General features: G+C 47.7%; 2 protein-coding genes across 3 annotated transcripts in view; one reads left to right on the forward strand and one right to left on the reverse strand.

Annotated features, from left to right (window-relative positions):
• The window catches only part of LOC134820031 (microtubule-actin cross-linking factor 1-like), a 160003-nt gene that overhangs the window by 87417 nt on the left and 47024 nt on the right, over positions 1-25562 (reverse strand). The window lies entirely within an intron of this gene.
• Positions 1873-25071, forward strand: LOC134819815 (uncharacterized). Its single transcript, XM_063829964.1, has 11 exons — positions 1873-1887; positions 2927-3103; positions 19685-19812; positions 20701-20789; positions 21092-21191; positions 21344-21457; positions 21603-21843; positions 22069-22197; positions 22375-22569; positions 24550-24693; positions 24922-25071. The coding sequence occupies exons 1-11, from the start codon at positions 1873-1875 to the stop codon at positions 25069-25071; spliced, it is 1482 nt and encodes a 493-aa protein (XP_063686034.1).

A 25562-nucleotide genomic window follows, 5' to 3' on the forward strand; every position in this document is an offset into this window, starting at 1 on the left:
CAATCGATTATACCTTACATAACCAAAAAAGCAATAAAGCACTAGAACACAGCCCTGTACAGCCCTCTAGCTCACTACATAATATTACTGTCAGGTTATTAAAGGAATCCTATAACAGTCACTCTGTTACTCCTTTATAAATAATACTGTTCACTACTCCTACTAGCTACTAGTTCACTACTCCTGCTAGCTAATATATAATATATCCCCCATTTAATATATCCCCCATTTGTTAATATATCCCCCATTTGTCACCATGCTGCTATATCTGTACGTTTTAATAGCCGGCACAAGCTCACTCACTGAGGACCTTTATTTTGGGGGACTGTTTCTATTTTATCCTGTGTGTTCTGTTTTAACCTAGTTTGTTTATGTGTTTCACAGTGTGTTCCACTGTGAAACACATAAACACACAGTGTGTTTCACTGTGTGTTTGTTTGCATTTCATTTTAGAAGCTAGGTTTTGAGTAGTGCACTTTTCATGCCAGGTTTCAGCTTTACTTGTTTCAGCTTTACTTGTTTCTATTTATTTCACAAAAGAAAGTAGACTCAGTGGCGAAACGTACATTTCAGTCACCAGTTAACTTGCTAACTAAAATGCACTAATGGTAGCTACATTTAGAATTACCCCCGTAGAAACCTACTTACTTTAGGGAGTAACCACACTTTAAGTCACACTTTAGATCCTCACGTTACACTGTTACAGTCTTCTAACTTGGACCCTGTTATAAGGTTGTTGCAATATATGCTACTTAACGTCGAAAGCTTCCGTAACACTTGTTCCTTAGTCCGTAAAGGGAGGGGGAGTGAGGGGGGATCAGCCATCAGGTACTTAGTCCATGAGGGGAGTGAGGGGGCAGTGAGGGGAGCATCCGGTAGAGTTATCAGAACATTGACCGTTATATAGCTGTCAAATGTCAATAGGTTAGGGTAGGGTTTTCAGCCGTTTGCCGCCCCTTCAGCTTTTTGCTGCCCCCTACAGCTTTTTGCCGCCCCCTTTTTGCCACCCCCTTTTTGCCGCCCCCTTTTTGCCGCCCCCTTTTTGCCGCCCCCTTCAGCTTTTTGCCGCCCCCTGGGAGCATATTGCACCCCAAATATTTTTTCTCGTCGACCGAACGTTCAATATGACAGGAGGGGTAGGTGGGCGGGTCCGTACTTTAAGTAGGTACTTTAAGGTCTCGTAATATTATCAATATTATAGATATAGTTTAGTCTTATATACCTCCTGAAAGTAAACGGCGTTTCTTATTACTTTTTTAGTGGTGTTCACTGTTCAACCTATATTGACGGCTGAGCCTCTACTAGAAAATGGCATTATTGAAGTTAAATCTCCCGATATTTCACTATTTTTCACCACCTTGTGCATTTTTTGAAATGCCCAAATGAGGTATAACCCGAGTACAATCCAATTACTTTCCCAGTGCACTGAGCTCTGTGAACCAATCAGCAGCCAGCTTTTCCCGCACGTGTGTTTTGTGAACCAATCAGCAGCCAGCATTTCACCTACTTGCTCGTCACGTGTTATATTGAAAGACACTCACAGTTCACTCTGTTTGAAGCTCTGTAGTGCACCTCTAAATACTAAACACTACTGTTTAACATTTCTAGCTGGAGCTATTACTGCAGCATTATATATTCTGCCGTTTTCGGACAAATGTGCTTGAAGACCATTTTTGAAATTTTGGATTATCTTATCCGAATTTATTTGTAGGGTCAGGAACTATCCCTGAAAACCATCAGAAGCCATTAGATTCAAACCTCGGATTTTTGAGTGATATTTAAGCATATTTGTCAGAAAACGGCAGTTTTGCAACTTAAACTGCAGCATCCTGTAGTTAGTCCGTCGTTATTTGTTGTTTGACTGCATGCAAGATGTGCACTGTGCAGGTAGCTATTAATACAGGTAGCCATTATTAAAAACTTAGTTTCTAGTCTCCGCTCTGCCAGCTTTATACTCGAACTAGTGTAACCGTGCCTTATAAGCGATAGGCTCTTCAGGAGATAAAGTTAAGGGGGCAGGGGGGGTCTTCATGGAAATTTTCTCAAAATCGACTTTTTAGTTATTTCTGATAGAGGGGAGTGATATCTATCAGATGCTTTTAATCCTATAGAAAAATATTGTTCCTAACCGAAATTATCGCCGGTAAAAGATCAGCGCTTGTGTGTAATTGTATTGCGCGAGCGATTTTTGATCGCATGCCCTGAAAATCGAGTCTAAAAATCTATCTTCTCTTACATTTTTTGAGCAATCAATCTCAAACTTTTAGAATATGCTCTAAGGATCATTTAGAAGAGATTGTCCAGGCAAAATTTTGAGATAGGCCTTTAAACATTTTTTATTCAATTTTAAAAATCTTGGACCTCGAAAAATCGTCAAAAAACCAGGTCCAAGATTTTTAAAATCGAATAAAAAATGTTTAAAGGCCTATCTCAAAATTTTGCCTGGACAATCTCTTCTAAATCATCCTTAGAACATATACTGAAAGTTTGAGGGTGATTGCTCAAAAAACGTAGGAGGAGATAGATTTTTAGACTCGATTCTCAGGGACGCGATCAAAAATCGCTCGCGCAATACAATTACACACAAGCGCTGACCTTTTACCGGCAATAATTTCGGCTAGGAACAATATTTTTCTATCGGATTAAAAGCATTTGATAGATATCACTCCCCTCTATCAGAAACAACTAAAAAGTCGCTTTTGAAAAAATTTCCATGAAGACCCCCCCTGCCCCCTTAAATATCTCTAAAAGTTTAAGATCTGCTAAGTGACGTTCTGTTATTTCATTTTAACCTTTTTGTCCTCCTTTTTTCCATTCACCAAAATCAATTTTTTTGCATTTTAATTAGTCAAATAAACAAAATTAATTGATACGAGAATAACGAACCTATATAAAAGTATAAAGAGAACTAATCACCTCGCCCCAGTTATCAGCAAGACAGGAGTACCTGGTCTCGCTCCGTAACCAGATCACCCTTTACATGGACCTGTGTACTGAAGTGGAGGTCAAGTTGGGGGATGTGTCCAGTACTCTCGATAAACCAAACCTCTGGTTATCTAGCTCACTGGATGGAGGACTGCAGGAACAGCTCGATATCACCAAGGTTTGTTATTACCTCCCTACCTCCCTACCCCCCTACCTCCCTACCTCCCTACCTCCCTACCTCCCTACCTCCCTACCTCCCTACCTCCCTACCTCCCTACCTCCCTACCTCCCTACCTCCCTACCTCCCTACCTCCCTACCTCCCTACCTCCCTACCTCCCTACCTCCCTACCTCCCTACCTCCCTACCTCCCTACCTCCCCACCTCCCTACCTCCCTACCTCCCTACCTCCCTACCTCCCTACCTCCCCACCTCCCTACCTCCCTACCTCCCTACCTCCATAATTGTAGGTTTACTTTTATCTCAATTTGAGGATTTCATTCAATCGTAGACTTTTTGCGAGACCCCTCCGTTCAGTAGTAAACAGTAAGTAAACAGTAAGTAAACAGTAAGTAAACAGTAAGTAAACAGTAAGTAAACAGTAAGTAAACAGTAAGTAAACAGTAAGTAAACAGAAATTAAACAGTAAGTAAACAGTAAATAAACTGTAAGTAAACTGTAATTAAACTGTAATTAAACAGTAAGTAAACAGTAAGTAAACAGTAAGTAAACAGTAAATAAACAGTAAGTAAACAGTAAATAAACAGTAAGTAAACATTAAGTAAACAGTAAGTAAACATTAAGTAAACAGTAAGTAAACAGTAAGTTAATTCTCACACCGTCCAACCTGGTTAAACTTGTGAAACTGTCCTCGTTCCTAGGTGGATAGCCTACTGTTCATATTTTGTTCTTCGCACTTTACGTTTACTGTTCTGTTCTAACCGGGATTAGAACGCCTCTTTTACCTCTGGTTCTGTAGTTTAAGTGAGGTTCCTACTCGCTACCCCCGGAGTTTATTCCTCATCCCACCATCCTCGTGAGGTTCCTTCTCTCTACCCCCGGAGTTTATTCCCCCTCCCACCATCCTCGTGAGGTTCCTACTCTCTACCCCCGGAGTTTATTCCTCCTCCCACTATCCTCGTGAAGTTCCTACTCGCTACCCCCGGAGTTTATTCCTCCTCCCACCATCCTCGTGAGGTTCCTACTCGCTACCCCCGGAGTTTATTCCTCCTCCCACCATCCTCGTGAGGTTCCTACTCGCTACCCCCGGAGTTTATTCCTCCTCCCACCATCCTCGTGAGGTTCCTTCTCTCTACCCCCGGAGTTTATTCCTCCTCCCACCATCCTCGTGAGGTTCCTACTCGCTACCCCCGGAGTTTATTCCTCCTCCCACCATCCTCGTGAGGTTCCTACTCTCTACCCCCGGAGTTTATTCCTCCTCCCACCATCCTCGTGAAGTTCCTACTCGCTACCCCCGGAGTTTATTCCTCCTCCCACCATCCTCGTGAGGTTCCTACTCTCTACCCCCGGAGTTTATTCCTCCTCCCATCATCCTCGTGAGGTTCCTACTCTCTACCCCCGGAGTTTATTCCTCCTCTCACCATCCTCGTGAAGTTCCTACTCTCTACCCCCGGAGTTTATTCCTCCTCCCATCATCCTCGTGAGGTTCCTACTCTCTACCCCCGGAGTTTATTCCTCCTCTCACCATCCTCGTGAAGTTCCTACTCTCTACCCCCGGAGTTTATTCCTCCTCCCATCATCCTCGTGAGGTTCCTACTCTCTACCCCCGGAGTTTATTCCTCCTCCCATCATCCTCGTGAGGTTCCTACTCTCTACCCCCGGAGTTTATTCCTCCTCCCATCATCCTCGTGAGGTTCCTACTCGCTACCCCCGGAGTTTATTCCTCCTCCCACCATCCTCGTGAGGTTCCTACTCTCTACCCCCGGAGTTTATTCCTCCTCCCACCATCCTCGTGAAGTTCCTACTCGCTACCCCCGGAGTTTATTCCTCCTCCCACTATCCTCGTGAGGTTCCTACTCGCTACCCCCGGAGTTTATTCCTCCTCCCACCATCCTCGTGAGGTTCCTACTCGCTACCCCGGAGTTTATTCCTCCTCCCACTATCCTCGTGAAGTTCCTACTCGCTACCCCCGGAGTTTATTCCTCCTCCCACTATCCTCGTTAGGTTCCTACTCTCTACCCCCGGAGTTAATTCCTCCTCCCACCATCCTCGTGAGGTTCCTACTCTCTACCCCCGGAGTTAATTCCTCCTCCCACCATCCTCGTGAGGTTCCTACTCTCTACCCCCAGAGTTTATTCCTCCTCCCACCATCCTCGTGAGGTTCCTACTCTCTACCCCCGGAGTTAATTCCTCCTCCCACCATCCTCGTGAGGTTCCTACTCTCTACCCCCGGAGTTAATTCCTCCTCCCACCATCCTCGTGAGGTTCCTACTCTCTACCCCCGGAGTTTATTCCTCCTCCCACCATCCTCGTGAGGTTCCTACTCTCTACCCCCGGAGTTAATTACTCCTCCCACCATCCTCGTGAGGTTCCTACTCTCTACCCCCGGAGTTAATTCCTCCTCCCACCATCCTCGTGAGGTTCCTACTCTCTATCCCCGGAGTTAATTACTCCTCCCACCATCCTCGTGAGGTTCCTACTCTCTACCCCCGGAGTTAATTCCTCCTCCCACCATCCTCGTGAGGTTCCTACTCTCTACCCCCAGAGTTTATTCCTCCTCCCACATCCTCGTGAGGTTCCTACTCTCTACCCCCGGAGTTTATTCCTCCTCCCACCTATCCTCGTGAGGTTCCTACTCTCTACCCCCGGAGTTTATTCCTCCTCCCACCATCCTCGTGAGGTTCCTACTCTCTACCCCCGGAGTTTATTCCTCCTCCCACATCCTCGTGAGGTTCCTACTCTCTACCCCCGGAGTTTATTCCTCCTCCCACTATCCTCGTGAGGTTCCTACTCTCTACCCCCGGAGTTTATTCCTCCTCCCACTATCCTCGTGAGGTTCCTACTCTCTACCCCCGGAGTTTATTCCTCCTCCCACATCCTCGTGAGGTTCCTACTCTCTACCCCGGAGTTTATTCCTCCTCCCACCATCCTCGTGAGGTTCCTACTCTCTACCCCCGGAGTTAATTCCTCCTCCCACCATCCTCGTGAGGTTCCTACTCTCTACCCCCGAGTTTATTCCTCCTCCCACCATCCTCGTGAGGTTCCTACTCTCTACCCCCGGAGTTTATTCCTCCTCCCACCATCCTCGTGAGGTTCCTACTCTCTACCCCGAGTTTATTCCTCCTCCCACCATCCTCGTGAGGTTCCTACTCTCTACCCCCGGAGTTTATTCCTCCTCCCACCATCCTCGTGAGGTTCCTACTCTCTACCCCCGGAGTTTATTCCTCCTCCCACCATCCTCGTGAGGTTCCTACTCGCTACCCCCGGAGTTTATTCCTCCTCCCACCATCCTCGTGAGGTTCCTACTCTCTACCCCCGGAGTTTATTTCCTCCTCCCACTATCCTCGTGAGGTTCCTACTCTCTACCCCCGGAGTTTATTCCTCCTCCCACCATCCTCGCGAGGTTCCTACTCTCTACCCCCGGAGTTTATTCCTCCTCCCACTATCCTCGTGAGGTTCCTACTCTCTACCCCCGGAGTTTATTCCTCCTCCCACCATCCTCGTGAGGTTCCTACTCTCTACCCCCGGAGTTTATTCCTCCTCCCACCATCCTCGTGAGGTTCCTACTCTCTACCCCCGGAGTTTATTCCTCCTCCCACTATCCTCGTGAGGTTCCTACTCTCTACCCCCGGAGTTTATTCCTCCTCCACCATCCACGTGAGGTTCCTACTCTCTACCCCCGGAGTTTATTCCTCCTCCCACTATCCTCGTGAGGTTCCTACTCTCTACCCCCGGAGTTTATTCCTCCTCCACCATCCTCGTGAGGTTCCTACTCTCTACCCCCGAGTTTATTCCTACTCCCACCATCCTCGTGAGGTTCCTACTCTCTACCCCCGGAGTTTATTCCTCTCCCACTATCCTCGTGAGGTTCCTACTCTCTACCCCCGGAGTTTATTCCTCCTCCCACCATCCTCGTGAGGTTCCTACTCGCTACCCCCGGAGTTTATTCCTCCTCCCACCATCCTCGTGAGGTTCCTACTCTCTACCCCGGAGTTTATTCTCCTCCCACCATCCTCGTGAGGTTCCTACTCTCTACCCCCCGGAGTTTATTCCTCCTCCCACTATCCTCGTGAGGTTCCTACTCTCTACCCCCGGAGTTTATTCCTCCTCTCACTATCCTCGTGAGGTTCCTACTCTCTACCCCCGGAGTTTATTCCTCCTCCCACCATCCTCGTGAGGTTCCTACTCTCTACCCCCGGAGTTTATTCCTCCTCCCACCATCCTCGTGAGGTTCCTACTCTCTACCCCCGGAGTTTATTCCTCCTCCCACCATCCTCGTGAGGTTCCTACTCTCTACCCCCGGAGTTTATTCCTCCTCCCACCATCCTCGTGAGGTTCCTACTCTCTACCCCCGGAGTTTATTCCTCCTCCCACCATCCTCGTGAGGTTCCTACTCTCTACCCCCGGAGTTTATTCTCCTCCACTATCCTCGTGAGGTTCCTACTCTCTACCCCCGGAGTTTATTCCTCCTCCCACCATCCTCGTGAGGTTCCTACTCTCTACCCCCGGAGTTTATTCCTCCTCCCACCATCCTCGTGAGGTTCCTACTCGCTACCCCCGGAGTTTATTACTCCTCCCATCATCCTCGTGAGGTTCCTTCTCGCTACCCCCCGGAGTTTATTCCTCCTCCCACTATCTCGTGAGGTTCCTACTCTCTACCCCGGAGTTTATTCCTCCTCCCACCATCCTCGTGAGGTTCCTACTCTCTACCCCCGGAGTTTATTCTCCTCCCACCATCCTCGTGAGGTTCCTACTCGCTACCCCCGGAGGTTTATTCCTCTTCCCACCATCCTCGTGAGGTTCCTACTCTCTATCCCCGGAGTTTATTCCTCCTCCCACCATCCTCGTGAGGTTCCTACTCACTACCCCCGGAGTTTTTTCCTCCTCCCACCATCCTCGTGAGGTTCCTACTCGCTACCCCCGGAGTTTATTCCTCCCCCCACTATCCTCGTGAGGTTCCTACTCTCTACCCCGGAGTTTATTCCTCCTCCCACCATCCTCGTGAGGTTCCTACTCTCTACCCCTGGAGTTTATTCCTCCTCCCACCATCCTCGTGAGGTTCCTACTCGCTACCCCCGGAGTTTATTCCTCCTCCCACCATCCTCGTGAGGTTCCTACTCTCTACCCCCGGAGTTATTACTCCTCCCACCATCCTCGTGAGGTTCCTACTCGCTACCCCGGAGTTTATTCCTCCTCCCACCATCCTCGTGAGGTTCATACTCTCTACCCCTGGAGTTTATTCCTCCTCCCACCATCCTCGTGAGGTTCCTACTCTCTATCCCCGGAGTTTATTCCTCCTCCCACCATCCTCGTGAGGTTCCTACTCCACTACTCCGGATTTATTCCTCCTCCCACCATCCTCGTGAGGTTCCTACTCGCTACCCCCGGAGTTTATTCCTCTTCCCACCATCCTCGTGAGGTTCCTACTCTCTATCCCCGGAGTTTATTCCTCCTCCCCCCATCCTCGTAAGGTTCCTACTCACTACCCCCCGGAGTTTATTCCTCCTCCACCATCTCGTGAGGTTCCTACTCGCTACCCCCGAAGTTTATTACTCCTCCCACCATCCTTGTGAGGTTCCTTCTCACTACCCCCGGAGTTTATTCCTCCTCCCACTATCCTCGTGAGGTTCCTACTCTCTACCCCCGGAGTTTATTCCTCCTCCCACCATCCTCGTGAGGTTCCTACTCTCTACCCCCGGAGTTTATTCCTCCTCCCCCCATCCTCGTGAGGTTCCTACTCGCTACCCCCCGGAGTTTATTCCTCCTCCCACCATCCTCGTGAGGTTCCTACTCGCTACCCCCGGAGTTGATTCCTCCTCCCACTATCCTCGTGAGGTTCCTACTCTCTACCCCCGGAGTTTATTACTCCTCCCACCATCCTCGTGAGGTTCCTACTCTCTACCCCGGAGTTTATTCCTCCTCCCACCATCCACGTGAGGTTCCTTCTCTACCCCCGGAGTTTATTCCTCCTCCCACCATCCTCGTGAGGTTCGTACTCGCTACCCCGAAGTTTATTCCTACTCCCACCATCCTCGTGAGGTTCCTACTCTCTACCCCCGGAGTTTATTCCTCCTCCCACTATCCTCGTGAGGTTCCTACTCTCTACCCCCGGAGTTTATTCCTCCTCCCACCATCCTCGTGAGGTTCCTACTCCTCCCACCATCCTCGTGAGGTTCCTACTCTCTACCCCGGAGTTTATTCCTCCTCCCACTATCCTCGTGAAGTTCCTACTCTCTACCCCCGGAGTTTATTCCTCCTCCCACTATCGTCGTGAGGTTCCTACTCTCTACCCCCGGAGTTTATTCCTCCTCCCACCATCCTCGTGAGGTTCCTACTCGCTACCCCCGGAGTTTATTACTCCTCCCACCATCCTCGTGAGGTTCCTACTCTCTACCCCCGGAGTTTATTCCTCCTCCCACCATCCTCGCGAGGTTCCTACTCTCTACCCCCGGAGTTTATTCCTCCTCCCACTATCCTCGTGAGGTTCCTACTCTCTACCCCCGGAGTTTATTCCTCCTCCCACCATCCTCGTGAGGTTCGTACTCGCTACCCCGAAGTTTATTCCTACTCCCACCATCCTCGTGAGGTTCCTACTCTCTACCCCCGGAGTTTATTCCTCCTCCCACTATCCTCGTGAGGTTCCTACTCTCTACCCCCGGAGTTTATTCCTCCTCCCACCATCCTCGTGAGGTTCCTACTCGCTACCCCCGGAGTTTATTCCTCCTCCCACCATCCTCGTGAGGTTCCTACTCTCTACCCCCGGAGTTTATTGCTCCTCCCACCATCCTCGTGAGGTTCCTACTCTCTACCCCCGGAGTTTATTCCTCCTCCCACTATCCTCGTGAGGTTCCTACTCTCTACCCCCGGAGTTTATTCCTCCTCCCACCATCCTCGTGAGGTTCCTACTCTCTACCCCCGGAGTTTATTACTCCTCCCACCATCCTCGTGAGGTTCCTACTCTCTACCCCGGAGTTTATTCCTCCTCCCACCATCCACGTGAGGTTCCTTCTCTCTACCCCCGGAGTTTATTCCTCCTCCCATCATCCTCGTGAGGTTCCTTCTCACTACCCCCGGAGTTAATTCCTCCTCTCACTATCCTCGTGAGGTTCCTACTCTCTACCCCCGGAGTTTATTCCTCCTCCCACTATCCTCGTGAGGTTCCTACTCTCTACCCCCGGAGTTTATTCCTCCTCTCACCATCCTCGTGAGGTTCCTACTCGCTACCCCCGGAGTTTATTCCTCCTCCCACCATCCTCGTGATGTTCCTACTCTCTACCCCCGGAGTTTATTCCTCCTCCCACCATCCTCGTGAGGTTCCTACTCTCTACCCCCGGAGTTTATTCCTCCTCCCACCATCCTCGTGTGGTTCCTACTCTCTACCCCCGGAGTTTATTCCTCCTCCCACTATCCTCGTGAGGTTCCTACTCTCTACCCCCGGAGTTTATTCCTCCTCCCACCATCCTCGTGAGGTTCCTACTCTCTACCCCCGGAGTTTATTCCTCCTCCCACCATCCTCGTGAGGTTCCTACTCGCTACCCCCGGAGTTTATTACTCCTCCCATCATCCTCGTGAGGTTCCTTCTCGCTACCCCCGGAGTTTATTCCTCCTCCCACTATCTTCGTGAGGTTCCTACTCTCTACCCCGGAGTTTATTCCTCCTCCCACCATCCTCGTGAGGTTCCTACTCTCTACCCCCGGAGTTTATTCCTCCTCCCACCATCCTCGTGAGGTTCCTACTCGCTACCCCCGGAGTTTATTCCTCTTCCCACCATCCTCGTGAGGTTCCTACTCTCTATCCCCGGAGTTTATTCCTCCTCCCACCATCCTCGTGAGGTTCCTACTCACTACCCCCGGAGTTTTTTCCTCCTCCCACCATCCTCGTGAGGTTCCTACTCGCTACCCCCGGAGTTTATTCCTCCCCCCACTATCCTCGTGAGGTTCCTACTCTCTACCCCGGAGTTTATTCCTCCTCCCACCATCCTCGTGAGGTTCCTACTCTCTACCCCTGGAGTTTATTCCTCCTCCCACCATCCTCGTGAGGTTCCTACTCGCTACCCCCGGAGTTTATTCCTCCTCCCACCATCCTCGTGAGGTTCCTACTCTCTACCCCCGGAGTTAATTACTCCTCCCACCATCCTCGTGAGGTTCCTACTCGCTACCCCCGGAGTTTATTCCTCCTCCCACCATCCTCGTGAGGTTCCTACTCTCTACCCCCGGAGTTTATTCCTCCTCCCACCATCCTCGTGAGGTTCATACTCTCTACCCCTGGAGTTTATTCCTCCTCCCACCATCCTCGTGAGGTTCCTACTCTCTATCCCCGGAGTTTATTCCTCCTCCCACCATCCTCGTGAGGTTCCTACTCACTACTCCCGGAGTTTATTCCTCCTCCCACCATCCTCGTGAGGTTCCTACTCGCTACCCCCGGAGTTTATTCCTCTTCCCACCATCCTCGTGAGGTTCCTACTCTCTATCCCCGGAGTTTATTCCTCCTCCCACCATCCTCGTAAGGTTCCTACTCACTACCCCCGGAGTTTATTCCTCCTCCCACCATCCTCGTGAGGTTCCTACTCGCTACCCCCGAAGTTTATTACTCCTCCCACCATCCTTGTGAGGTTCCTTCTCACTACCCCCGGAGTTTATTCCTCCTCCCACTATCCTCGTGAGGTTCCTACTCTCTACCCCCGGAGTTTATTCCTCCTCCCACCATCCTCGTGAGGTTCCTACTCTCTACCCCCGGAGTTTATTCCTCCTCCCCCCATCCTCGTGAGGTTCCTACTCGCTACCCCCGGAGTTTATTCCTCCTCCCACCATCCTCGTGAGGTTCCTACTCGCTACCCCCGGAGTTGATTCCTCCTCCCACTATCCTCGTGAGGTTCCTACTCTCTACCCCCGGAGTTTATTACTCCTCCCACCATCCTCGTGAGGTTCCTACTCTCTACCCCGGAGTTTATTCCTCCTCCCACCATCCACGTGAGGTTCCTTCTCTACCCCCGGAGTTTATTCCTCCTCCCACCATCCTCGTGAGGTTCGTACTCGCTACCCCGAAGTTTATTCCTACTCCCACCATCCTCGTGAGGTTCCTACTCGCTACCCCCGGAGTTTATTCCTCCTCCCACTATCCTCGTGAGGTTCCTACTCTCTACCCCCGGAGTTTATTCCTCCTCCCACCATCCTCGTGAGGTTCCTACTCCTCCCACCATCCTCGTGAGGTTCCTACTCTCTACCCCGGAGTTTATTCCTCCTCCCACTATCCTCGTGAAGTTCCTACTCTCTACCCCCGGAGTTTATTCCTCCTCCCACTATCGTCGTGAGGTTCCTACTCTCTACCCCCGGAGTTTATTCCTCCTCTCACCATCCTCGTGAGGTTCCTACTCGCTACCCCCGGAGTTTATCCTCCTCCCACCATCCTCGTGAGGTTCCTACTCGCTACCCCCCGGAGTTTATTCCTCCTCCCACCATCCTCGTGAGGTTCCTACTCTCTACCCCGTGAGTTTATTCCTCCTCCCACCATCCTCGTGAGGTTCCTTCTCACTACCCCCGGAGTTTATTCCTCCTCCCATCATCCTCGTGAGGTTCCTACTCTCTACCCCGGAGTTTATTCCTCCTCCTACCATCCTCGTGATGTTCCTACTCTACCCCCGGAGTTTATTCCTCCTCCCACCATCCTCGTGAGGTTCCTACTCTATACCCCCGGAGTTTTTTCCCCCTCCCACCATCCTCGTGAGGTTCCTACTCTCTACCCCCGGAGTTTATTCCTCCTCCCACCATCCTCGTGAGGTTCCTACTCGCTACCCCCGGAGTTTATTACTCCTCCCACCATCCTCGTGAGGTTCCTACTCGCTACCCCCGGAGTTTATTCCTCCTCCCACCATCCTCGTGAGGTTCCTACTCTCTACCCCCGGAGTTTATTCCTCCTCCCACCATCCTCGTGAGGTTCATACTCTCTACCCCTGGAGTTTATTCCTCCTCCTACCATCCTCGTGAGGTTCCTACTCTCTATCCCCGGAGTTTATTCCTCCTCCCACCATCCTCGTGAGGTTCCTACTCACTACCCCCCGAGTTTATTCCTCCTCCCACCATCCTCGTGGGGTTCCTACTCGCTACCCCCGAAGTTTATTCCTCCTCCCACCATCCTCGTGAGGTTCCTACTCTCTACCCCCGGAGTTTATTCCTCTTCCCACCATCCTCGTGAGGTTCCTACTCGCTACCCCCGGAGTTTATTCCTCCTCCCACTAACCTCCTGAGGTTCCTAATCTCTACCCCCGGAGTTTATTCCTCCTCCCACCATCCTCGTGAAGTTCCTACTCTCTACCCCCGGAGTTTATTCCTCCTCCCACCATCCTCGTGAGGTTCCTACTCTCTACCCTCGGAGTTTATTCCTCCTCCCATCATCCTCGTGAGGTTCCTACTCTCTACCCCCGGAGTTTATTCCTCCTCCCATCATCCTCGTGAGGTTCCTTCTCGCTACCCCCGGAGTTTATTCCTCCTCCCACTATCCTCGTGAGGTTCCTACTCTCTACCCCCGGAGTTTATTCCTCCTCCCATCATCCTCGTGAGGTTCCTTCTCGCTACCCCCCGGAGTTTATTCCTCCTCCCACTATCCTCGTGAGGTTCCTACTCTCTACCCCCGGAGTTTATTCCTCCTCCCACCATCCTCGTGAGGTTCCTACTCTCTACCCCCGGAGTTTATTCCTCCTCCCACCCTCCTCGTGAGGTTCCTACTCGCTACCCCCGGAGTTTATTCCTCCTCCCACCATCCTCGTGAGGTTCCTACTCTCTACCCCCGGAGTTTATTCCTCCTCCCACAATCCTCGTGAGGTTCCTACTCTCTACCCCCGGAGTTAATTCCTCCTCCCACCATCCTCGTGAGGTTCCTACTCGCTACCCCCGGAGTTTATTCCTCCTCCCACCATCCTCGTGAGGTTCCTACTCTCTATCCCGGGAGTTTATTCCTCCTCCCACCATCCTTGTGAGGTTCCTTCTCACTACCCCCGGAGTTTATTCCTCCTCCCATCATCCTCGTGAGGTTCCTACTCTCTACCCCGGAGTTTATTCTTCCTCCCACCATCCTCGTGATGTTCCTACTCTCTACCCCCGGAGTTTATTCCTCCTCCCACCATCCTCGTGAGGTTCCTACTTGCTACCCCCGGAGTTTTTTCCCCCTCCCACCATCCTCGTGAGGTTCCTACTCTCTACCCCCGGAGTTTATTCCTCCTCCCACCATCCTCGTGAGGTTCCTTCTCGCTACCCCCGGAGTTTATTCCTCCTCCCACCATCCTCGTGAGGGTCCTACTCGCTACCCCCGGAGTTTATTCCTCCTCCCACCATCCTCGTGAGGTTCCTACTCGCTACCCCCGGAGTTTATTTCTCCTCCCACCATCCTCGTGAGGTTCCTACTCGCTACCCCCGGAGTTTATTCCTCTTCCCACCATCCTCGTGAGGTTCCTACTCTCTACCCCCGGAGTTTATTCCTCCTCCCACCATCCTCGTGAGGTTCCTACTCACTACCCCCGGAGTTTATTCCTCCTCCCATCATCCTCGTGAGGTTCCTACTCTCTACCCCCGGAGTTTATTCCTCCTCCCACCATCCTCGTGAGGTTCCTACTCGCTACCCCCGGAGTTAATTCCTCCTCCCACCATCCTCGTGAGGTTCCTACTCTATACCCCCGTAGTTTATTCCTCCTCCCACCATCCTCGTGAGGTTCCTACTCGCTACCCCCGGAGTTAATTCCTCCTCCCACCATCCTCGTGAGGTTCCTACTCTATACCCCCGTAGTTTATTCCTCCTCCCACCATCCTCGTGAGGTTCCTACTCGCTACCCCCGGAGTTTATTCCTCCTCCCACCATCCTCGTGAGGTTCCTACTCGCTACCCCCGGAGTTTATTCCTCTTCCCACCATCCTCGTGAGGTTCCTACTCTCTACCCCCGGAGTTTATTCCTCCTCCCACCATCCTCGTGAGGTTCCTACTCACTACCCCCGGAGTTTATTCCTCCTCCCATCATCCTCGTGAGGTTCCTACTCTCTACCCCCGGAGTTTATTCCTCCTCCCACCATCCTCGTGAGGTTCCTACTCGCTACCCCCGGAGTTTATTCCTCCTCCCACCATCCTCGTGAGGTTCCTACTCTATACCCCCGTAGTTTATTCCTCCTCCCACCATCCTCGTGAGGTTTCTACTCGCTACCCCCGGAGTTTATTCCTCCTCCCACCATCCTCGTGAGGTTCCTACTCTCTACCCCCGGAGTTTATTCCTCCTCCCACCATCCTCGTGAGGTTCCTACTCTCTACCCCCGGAGTTTATTCCTCCTCCCACCATCCTCGTGAGGTTCCTACTCTCTACCCCCGGAGTTTATTCCTCCTCCCACCATCCTCGTGAGGTTCCTACTCTCTACCCCCGGAGTTTATTCCTCCTCCCACCATCCTCGTGAGGTTCCTACTCTCTACCCCCGGAGTTTATTCCTCCTCCCACCATCCTCGTGAGGTTCCTACTCTCTACCCCCGGAGTTTATTCCTCCTCCCACCATCCTCGTGAGAGTGTCTGAGGAGGGTTAATATCCGGAAATGTCAGGTTCTCTAAATTAATTAGGAAATTTGTCTAACTCCCTGAGATTACATTGTTGTACAGGCAGATTAAGAGTTACACGGATCATTATGCCAAACAGTAAGATTCATACACACTCGTGTTTAGATTTTACACCCGGGAGAAACTTTACAAACTTCCGGGATACTCACGTTTGACGGAGGAAGATACCGACCAATCACTGTCCGTATCCGGAAACAAACAATTTATGCGCATCTTTTGCATTTAATTATCGGCCTGGAAAGCTGATCCAGAATTAGAGTAATAGGTTGTCACGTGACTGTCACGTGTTTTATGTAAGGGAGACTGGGAACTGGCAAGTTGTTCTCGCTGTGTGCTTACATCTCTGTTGTTTCTCTTGTTTGTGGTGTTGCAGCTACACATGTTAGTTACTGAAGATGATATCACGTGTTATGTTAGTGATAGTTATCAGTAGAGTCTTCTATGGGATTTGAGGGTAAAACCGCCCGGTTCCAACAGATCCAGAGGTTATCTTATGTTGGTAATGAGTGTAGCTCCTAAGAAGCAGTGTGATCACAGTCAGTGGGTAACAGCTCTGTTTAACGAGGTTACAGAAATGTCTTGTTCCGACTCGGAAACTGTTCAGTCCCCAGGCTTCGTTGGGACTTCTCCAGATCAACTCATCTCAACGTCTCCAGACCAACTCATCTCAACGTCTCCTGATCAACTCATCTCAACGTCTCCAGATCAACTCATCTCAACGTCTCCAGATCAACTCATCTCAACGTCTCCTGAATTTCTTAGCAGTCCTCCTGAGTTCCTTATGAGTCCCCCTGACAGCTCCTTTAATTGGTCTGACAGTGTGGGTCAGTGCAAGGAGATATTAACAACCTCCTCTCCTCCCTCCTCCTTCAAAGATCATAGCATCTCGAGTGGAGAGTTTATAATGAACAGTAGCAGTGATGCTATGATCAGTAACAGTAACAGTAAGAGTGACGAGGAGATGGAAACAGTCTCCAGTCTGGTAGCGTCTCAACCCAACTCTGAAACAATCCCCAATAATATCCAGAACATATCACCAGACTCTTGTGAGTTCTGTGACACAGACGAGCTCTTCAGCGATGACACCTCCCAACCAGAGTCTTATTTCCATGGTTACAGCGACTCTTCCCCTGAACTAGAACAGTTAACATCCCCCTCACTCTCCTGTCTCTTCCCCTCCGACATTACCCGCTCTTTACCCGACATCAGGGTCCTAGAGTCACGTGATACCAGAATGTTTGGGTCACGTGAGAGGCTGGCTAGAGGTCTGCTCGTCAGGAAGGTGGTCAGGTCTCTGAGCTACAGAGTGGCTTGTTCTACTGACTCACTTCACCTCTGGTCGTGCTCCAACTCGTCCGGTAACCATCTTCACGGTTGTATCTCCACTGGTAACGTTTCTGACGAAGTATTCTTATCAGACCAGAGTAGTTGCTACGAGGAGCTGATGAAGCCTGATTTCTCTGCTGCTAGGAGAAATAAAGAGTTGTCGGAGCTGATGAAGCCTGATTTCTCTGCTGCTAGGATAAGTAAAGAGTTGCCGGAGGCCCGGTTTGCACTCACTAGATCTCTCCGTCAATCCTTCTTGTCACACCGGGGTGGTGTGTCCAGCGAGTGGAGTGCTTCCAGTGGCTCAGAGGGGTTTGATAACGGGTATCGTAACCTCAACGGTGATCTTGCTTTAGACCACTATAATGACCTTTACTCTGATCATGATAACCTTGCCTCAGACCACGGCAATCATGACTCAGACTTCGATGATAATCCAAATTCAGACTGTAATGAAGACTCTTCAAGTAGACCTCGTAGTCCCGAACAAAAGCCCTCCCAGTCGGTACCATGTTCTCATCAACATTGCACGTGCAAAACCACCGCCGCATGCAGCACGTGCAGAACCACCGCCACATGCAGCACGTGCAAAACCACCGCCACATGCAGCACGTGCAACAACCCAGTAGTCTCTGAAGAGAAGATCTCGTCGCGGAGTCGTAGTAATAGCTACAACAGTGCTTGTGGGGAGGATGAGAACAGATATATTTACCCTAAAATCCTTATCAGTAGAGACTTTCAGCTTCCAGTTAACTTCCTGACAACCAGGCCGGCAAAGGTTAGTCTTCGTTTAGTGACGTCATATCACGTGTATACACGTAATGCCCCGAATTTAATTATATGAAGACGTGTTTTATCAAAGTCACCAATTGCCCTGTCTGGCAGTATCCAATCATTTGGCCTTCCCGACTATGAAATCTGTTAAAACCCTGCAGCTAATATTATGTAAAAACCCATTACAGTCTTTAAAGTTATTTAAGAACTATGCGAGTGTCCAATTAACCATGCTTGCTATTTATAACTCTACTATTGCTAAGTAAGCTTGTGATAAATAATAATATTTTACATGATTAGCTCGCCTTGCTGCTGTTACAGACAGCTTCACGCTCTGGTTGACATTACTTAATCAGTTGTTGACATTACTTAATCAGTTGCCGATATACAATATCTCGTATCTCTGAACATTTTGCGTTGTTTACAACTTTTACAAGAATAGTTTAGGGTTCCGCTGCTAATTGTTCACAAATTAGGTGTTCACAGTCCTATTCTCAAAATTAAATAATTAGTTTAAAATAGGTGGTGATTAGTTAAGTCAGTTAACTCTTACATCTTCACTCTCATCACAGTCGACTAGTTAACTCTTACATCTTCACTCTCATCACAGTCGACTAGTTAACCCTTACATCTTCACTCTCATCACAGTCGACTAGTTAACCCTTAGTAGTACCCTAGTACACCCAATTATTATCGGAGCGGGGTGATGGAAATAATAGGGTCCTTACTTCCTGGCTACCTGGTCCTTCATTAACCCTTAGTACCCTAGTAATGGAAATAATATTACACTAAATAACTGGTTCCTTCCTTCCTGGCTACCTACCTTCATTATACCTACTCAGTCTGAGGAGGGCACAGATTTAGTTGATTCGTCTTATAATTATCATCGCAGTCGCTTTATGTCGGATTATCCTTCTGTTTGATGTCGGATCTTTTATTTTATTCTTCACATAATAACCCTTCTTAGTGCCCACTCTCGAAACATGGCAGCCTCTTATCACGTGATTTGATGTCCCTACAACTCAGTCAACATCTGCAGTCTGTTAAAACACACAGTGACATTAAAAGTGGAGCAGAGGTAACATCCATGACATCAAAGAGCAGCACCATGGCAACGAAGAGCAGCACCATGGCAACGAAGAGCAGCACCATGGCAACGAAGAACAGCACCATGACAACGAAGAGCAGCTCTATGGCATCAAAGAGCAGCTCTATGGCAACGAAGAGCAGCACCATGGCAACGAAGAACAGCACCATGGCAATGAAGAACAGCACCATGGCAACGAAGAACAGCACCATGGCAACGAAGAGCAGCACCATGACAACGAAGAGCAGCACCATGACAACTATGGGAGATTTTATGACAACTAGCAGTAGCAGTGACCAAAGTGTAGCTACTAACTCTGCAGCTAACTCTAAGATGAGGCAGAACTCTGCAGCTACTAAAACCTCTACTAAAAGAGCAGTCTCCAGCACGAAACAGACTAGACAGACATCTTCCTCTGCTGAGTCAGTTGCTTCATTAGAGAAGGTACGATCTGTTTGTTGGTTCTACTGAGGGTGCTGCTGGGATGTGAGTAGGTTGTAGGTGGAGGGTTCTCAGTTAGTGGAGTTAGGAGGGTTTATTACCTCCTAAATAAGGAGTCCTTATTCATCGTGAAGTTAGTTTTGGGCGGTTTGGAAGTGTTGCCAAGGTTTCAAAGCTATAATTTAGTTAAAAGCTTTTCTTCGTACTCGCCTATCCTGTAATGAGGATACTGCCGCAATAACTTGTCCTTTTTAGGACGTATAGTCCCAATAGTATTACAAGTATTATCATTATAGTTTTGGTAGTGAAATTTTAAAAAATTATAAAAAGATATTAATAGTTTTGAAATTAACAGTTTATTGTTATTGCAGGATCTGCAGAGTGAGTTACGTACGATAGGAGAGGACATTACCAGTGTAGAACAGTTCGCAGGGAAGCTAGATCAGATAATGCCAGGACAAACCCACAACTCTCAGAACTTACGGGACAACTTCAACAAGTTAGTACAGAGTCAAACTTAGCTTAGAGACAACTTCAGCAATTTAGTCACGAACTAGTGCTACTGTTGATTCAGCATCTTTTTTATTATAATGTTAAACCTTAGTCTCACTGATATTTACGCTCCCTTTTATTTGTATGAGTATTTTAATTGCAGAGGGCATTTGGGGTAACCAAAGGGTCAAATTTAATCATAAAATCAGTGATGGTTTCTGTAAATTGTGCGTGCACACTACACACTACACACTACACACTGTCTGTATAGCTATAATCTATAAGTTGTCTACATGATGTCTGTCTGCTGTCTGTCTGCTGTCTACATGCTAGGATGTGTTCGCTTAAAAGTCTCCCTCTCGCACAATACGCATTATATTAGAGCATCCCTCATATTGTACAGTCACACTATTTTCTAAGTGACCACGTGTATGTAACTACTATTTACATTTTCCTACACGCTTGTTTTGTAAACAATTAAGTAACTTGTTTTGAAGTAGTTAGCTGATACGATCCTTGTTGATTGACTATAACACTTGCTTGTAAAGTGAACTTTTCTCTTTTCTTACTTCAACATCAAGTAAGCTTATTCACATTCAGAGAGTATCAATCTGTTGTTTCAATGTATTATGTGTATATATGTGTTTCAATGTATTATGTGTATATATATGTATATATATATAACAATGGATTGTTTAATAAATAAACCAGAACTACTTGTGTTATGCAGTAAGCCGTCCAAACTGTCTGCTTGTTGTGAGACCGCCAATGACTTGTTCGTAAAAGTTACAGGTTTGCGTCCGGGACTCTACGACGCGAGACCCGCCGTAGAGTCTCACGCCGTAGAGTCCGGACCCCGTACAACTCCCCAATATTATCAAGCAACATACTTCAGTTTATCAGCCCGTGTGGGTGAGAAGTCAAACTATTTGGAGGTGGAGAGTAACAAATTCCTCAAGTTCCGTCAGGACTACAATGAGCTAGGTGAGCTGAATATCACGTGTTATCGCGCGTTACCACGTGTTATCGCGCGTTACCACGTGTTATCGCGCGTTACCACGTGTTATTGCGCGTTAGCACGTGTTATCGCGCGTTACCACGTGTTATTGTGGGTTAGCACGTTTTAATGCGAGTTATAACGTGTTATTGCGGGTTAGCACGTTTTATCGCGGGACAATGTTTAACGTGTATATATAAAAAGACACGGAAGAAAATTATCCTTCACCTTTTGTTAGAGTGATAACATGTGCAAGTATAAATGGTGTTCTAACATTTACAACTCACAGGGGCATGGCTACAGACAGCTCTAAATGACGGGCCCAGTGAAGAAAGTAACACAGCAGACTCTTTAGGAAGCTTACAACGCTCCCAGAACATCTACAACACGTTAGTATTGTACTTAGAGATCACTCCTTTTTTAATGAAGAATGTTATCAATTTTGGGGTTTCAACAGTTCGGTTGCGTTATGAGACCACGTGACTAATGACTATACTATTGACTGCCTATATATATAAGTATATACTATATTACGTGACAGGTACAAGACTAGAGTAGACGAGCTGAGCGTGTTAAAACTGAAACTAGACAATGTTATAGCGTACGGAAGAGACCTACTGATACATCTCTCTCCCTCTGCTGCAAAACAACTCACGTGAGTATACAGTAAACTGACGTCATCAGATATCACGTGACGTCATCAGATATCACGTGACGTCATCAAATATCACGGGTTTCTACTGTTTGGTTGTGTTGCTTATACGTCACGTGACAAATAAGCTAATAAGATATTTTTACAGGAGTGATCTGACAATACTACACACGTTGTGGGAAAAGCTAGACGAGGAAGTGAGAAGTAGATACAGTGAAGTTAACATAGCATTAGAGGGACTCCTCAACCTGCAGGACCACACTAACACTATCACAACCTGGTTAGAAGGGTTGAGTAGAAGAGAGAGTACACACCAACCTGAGGGAGGGGACCAGTACACTAGACATGTGCAACTCTACCATGGTTACATCGACCAGCTTAACACTCAGGTATATCACAATTGTGTGGTTATGTCTTGTTATGGTTATGTGTTGTTACAGAAACGTGTTGCTATGGTTGTATGTTTTTACAGAAACGTGTTGTTAAGGTAACGTGTTGCTATGGTTATGTGTTTTTACACAAACGTGTTGTTAAGGTAACGTGTTGTTAAGGTAACGTGTTGTTAAGGTAACGTGTTGTTAAGGTAACGTGTTGTTAACCTCCCTTTTCTCCAGTCAGCGGAAATACAGTCTACTCGACAACTCTCTCACCAGTTGATGGGATCACTAGATTCTAGTTACGAGCAGTTCATTTCCTGCCAGTTTGAGACTTGTAACGGTCGATGGGTTCAGCTCTCTGATAAGGTAACTCTATGTCACGTGACATTCATTATCGCGTGACGTCATTTAATATTCACTGTCACGTGACGTGACTAGAAGCTAACTCAGGGCTACTCATCTTGAAGTCTTATTAATATTATCATGTTTGACTACTAGAAATATTGGATAATAAATAGTACGTTAACTTTAATTGCACTTCAGATCACACGTAAATCAGAGCGATGTCGCCACTTGCAAGACCTTCAAGCGTCACTTCGTGGTCACGAGGTCATGATGTCACAGTTTGACACTATGCTGAAGGAGCTGGAGTTATTGTTGCGTAGTGAAGGCTATGATAAGAGTTTTATAACCGGGTTACCAGGACTACACGACCAGATCACCGCCTCCCTACAGCTGGTTAGTTTTACATTGAGCCTCCTTACAGCTGGTTAGTTTTACATTGAGCCTCCCTACAGCTGGTTAGTTTTACATTGAGCCTCCCTACAGCTGGTTAGTTTTACATTGAGCCTCCCTACAGCTGGTTAGTTTTACATTGAGCCTCCCTACAGCTGGTTAGTTTTACATTGAGCCTCCCTACAGCTGGTTAGTTTTACATTGAGCCTCCCTACAGCTGGTAAGTTTTACATTGAGCCTCCCTACAATTGGTTAGTTTTACATTGAGCCTCCCTACAATTGGTTAGTTTTACATTGAGCCTCCCTACAGCTGGTAAGTTTTACATTGAGCCTCCCTACAGCTGGTTAGTTTTACATTGAGCCTCCCTACAGCTGGTTAGTTTTACATTGAGCCTCCCTACAGCTGGTTAGTTTTACATTGAGCCTCCCTACAGCTGGTTAGTTTTACATTGAGCCTCCCTACAGCTGGTTAGTTTTACATTGAGCCTCCCTACAGCTGGTTAGTTTTACATTGAGCCTCCCTACAGCTGGTTAGTTTTACATTGAGCCTCCCTACAGCTGGTTAGTTTTACATTGAGCCTCCCTACAGCTGGTTAGTTTTACATTGAGCCTCCCTACAGCTGGTAAGTTTTACATTGAGCCTCCCTACAATTGGTTAGTTTTACATTGAGCCTCCCTACAATTGGTTAGTTTTACATTGAGCCTCCCTACAGCTGGTTAGTTTTACATTGAGCCTCCCTACAATTGGTTAGTTTTACATTGAGCCTCCCTACAGCTGGTAAGTTTTACATTGAGCCTCCCTACAGCTGGTTAGTTTTACATTGAGCCTCCCTACAGCTGGTTAGTTTTACATTGAGCCTCCCTACAGCTGGTAAGTTTTACATTGAGCCTCCCTACAGCTGGTTAGTTTTACATTGAGCCTCCCTACAGCTGGTTAGTTTTACATTGAGCCTCCCTACAGCTGGTTAGTTTTACATTGAGCCTCCCTACAGCTGGTTAGTTTTACATTGAGCCTCCCTACAGCTGGTTAGTTTTACATTGAGCCTCCCTACAGCTGGTTAGTTTTACATTGAGCCTCCCTACAGCTGGTTAGTTTTACATTGAGCCTCCCTACAGCTGGTTAGTTTTACATTGAGCCTCCCTACAGCTGGTTAGTTTTACATTGAGCCTCCCTACAGCTGGTAAGTTTTACATTGAGCCTCCCTACAATTGGTTAGTTTTACATTGAGCCTCCCTACAATTGGTTAGTTTTACATTGAGCCTCCCTACAGCTGGTTAGTTTTACATTGAGCCTCCCTACAGCTGGTTAGTTTTACATTGAGCCTCCCTACAGCTGGTAAGTTTTACATTGAGCCTCCCTACAGCTGGTTAGTTTTACATTGAGCCTCCCTACAGCTGGTTAGTTTTACATTGAGCCTCCCTACAGCTGGTTAGTTTTACATTGAGCCTCCCTACAGCTGGTTAGTTTTACATTGAGCCTCCCTACAGCTGGTTAGTTTTACATTGAGCCTCCCTACAGCTGGTTAGTTTTACATTGAGCCTCCCTACAGCTGGTTAGTTTTACATTGAGCCTCCCTACAGCTGGTTAGTTTTACATTGAGCCTCCCTACAGCTGGTTAGTTTTACATTGAGCCTCCCTACAGCTGGTTAGTTTTACATTGAGCCTCCCTACAGCTGGTTAGTTTTACATTGAGCCTCCCTACAATTGGTTAGTTTTACATTGAGCCTCCCTACAATTGGTTAGTTTTACATTGAGCCTCCCTACAGCTGGTTAGTTTTACATTGAGCCTCCCTACAGCTGGTTAGTTTTACATTGAGGCTTACCTTACTTTACTTTCAAGCTGATGAAGATGACAGCAAATTGTCAATACTTATATATTTTTCAGATATTTTGGGTTTTTAAAGTTTACAATAAGCGTCTCTTAAAATTTACGTACAACATGCTACATGATAGAACTATACTTACTCCTACACTAATACCAGGTGGGCTCGCTAGAGAAGGAGTGCGGGCAACTACAACTAGAGGACAGTGTGTGTAGTTGTGGGCTGGAGATATCACTGGGAACTACTAGCAGCAAGTGTAGAACTAAGTGCCAACTTCTACTGGAACTCCTCTCTAAATATCAGGTACGTGATATCTTAACACGTCATCTTCGAACGTCATCACATCAGAACGTGACGTCATCGCAACATAACGTGACGTCATCGCAAAATAACGTGACGTCATCACAACATAACGTGACGTCATCACAACATAACGTGACGTCATGACAACATAACCTGACGTCATCACAACATACCGTGACGTCATGACAACATACCGTGACGTCATGACACTAATACCCACTACTACAGGGTGATCTAGACGCGCACCTGAGGGATGTTAAACTGTGCACTGCTCTGTACTCTGAACTGACTACTGAACTTGGTGTGATAGCAGGACACGTGTTATCAGCACTGAGCAACACTTCTCTTCCTATAGCAGACAGAGTAAGTTTACAGTAAATTTACAAAATGTAAATTACTACTTCATTTTTAAGTTTAGTGTTAATTATAGATTTTATTTAACATTCACTCCTAGTCCTACAATTTGATGTATGAGACGAGTGATAAACAGGAATAAAAAACGAAACAGGATCGGTTATTAATTTTATAAAAATATGTTTGTTTCAAAGACCAGAAGGCCACCCATAAGGGCTTTTGAGCAGTATACACAATTTAATTTAAACAAAATTAAGTTGGTATCCCTGGAAACGACCTGCACCTATACTTACAATAACACAGTAGAAGGCTGCGTTAACGAAGATTAACACATGTATTGATAATTTGTGTAACAATTCTTAGAACTTAATAAACAACTCCAGTAACTATTTAGTAAGTCAAATAACTGTCTTTATATTACAAACGTAATAGCATACTTCACGAGATATTCACGAGCATCTCAAGTAACAACATTATACAGTGTATTCTGTGTAAAATTATCTTTATCCCGGTTG

The sequence above is a fragment of the Bolinopsis microptera genome, chromosome 8 (assembly GCF_026151205.1).
Source record: "Bolinopsis microptera isolate Bmic1 chromosome 8, MBARI_Bmic_1.0, whole genome shotgun sequence".
NCBI lineage: Eukaryota > Metazoa > Ctenophora > Tentaculata > Lobata > Bolinopsidae > Bolinopsis > Bolinopsis microptera.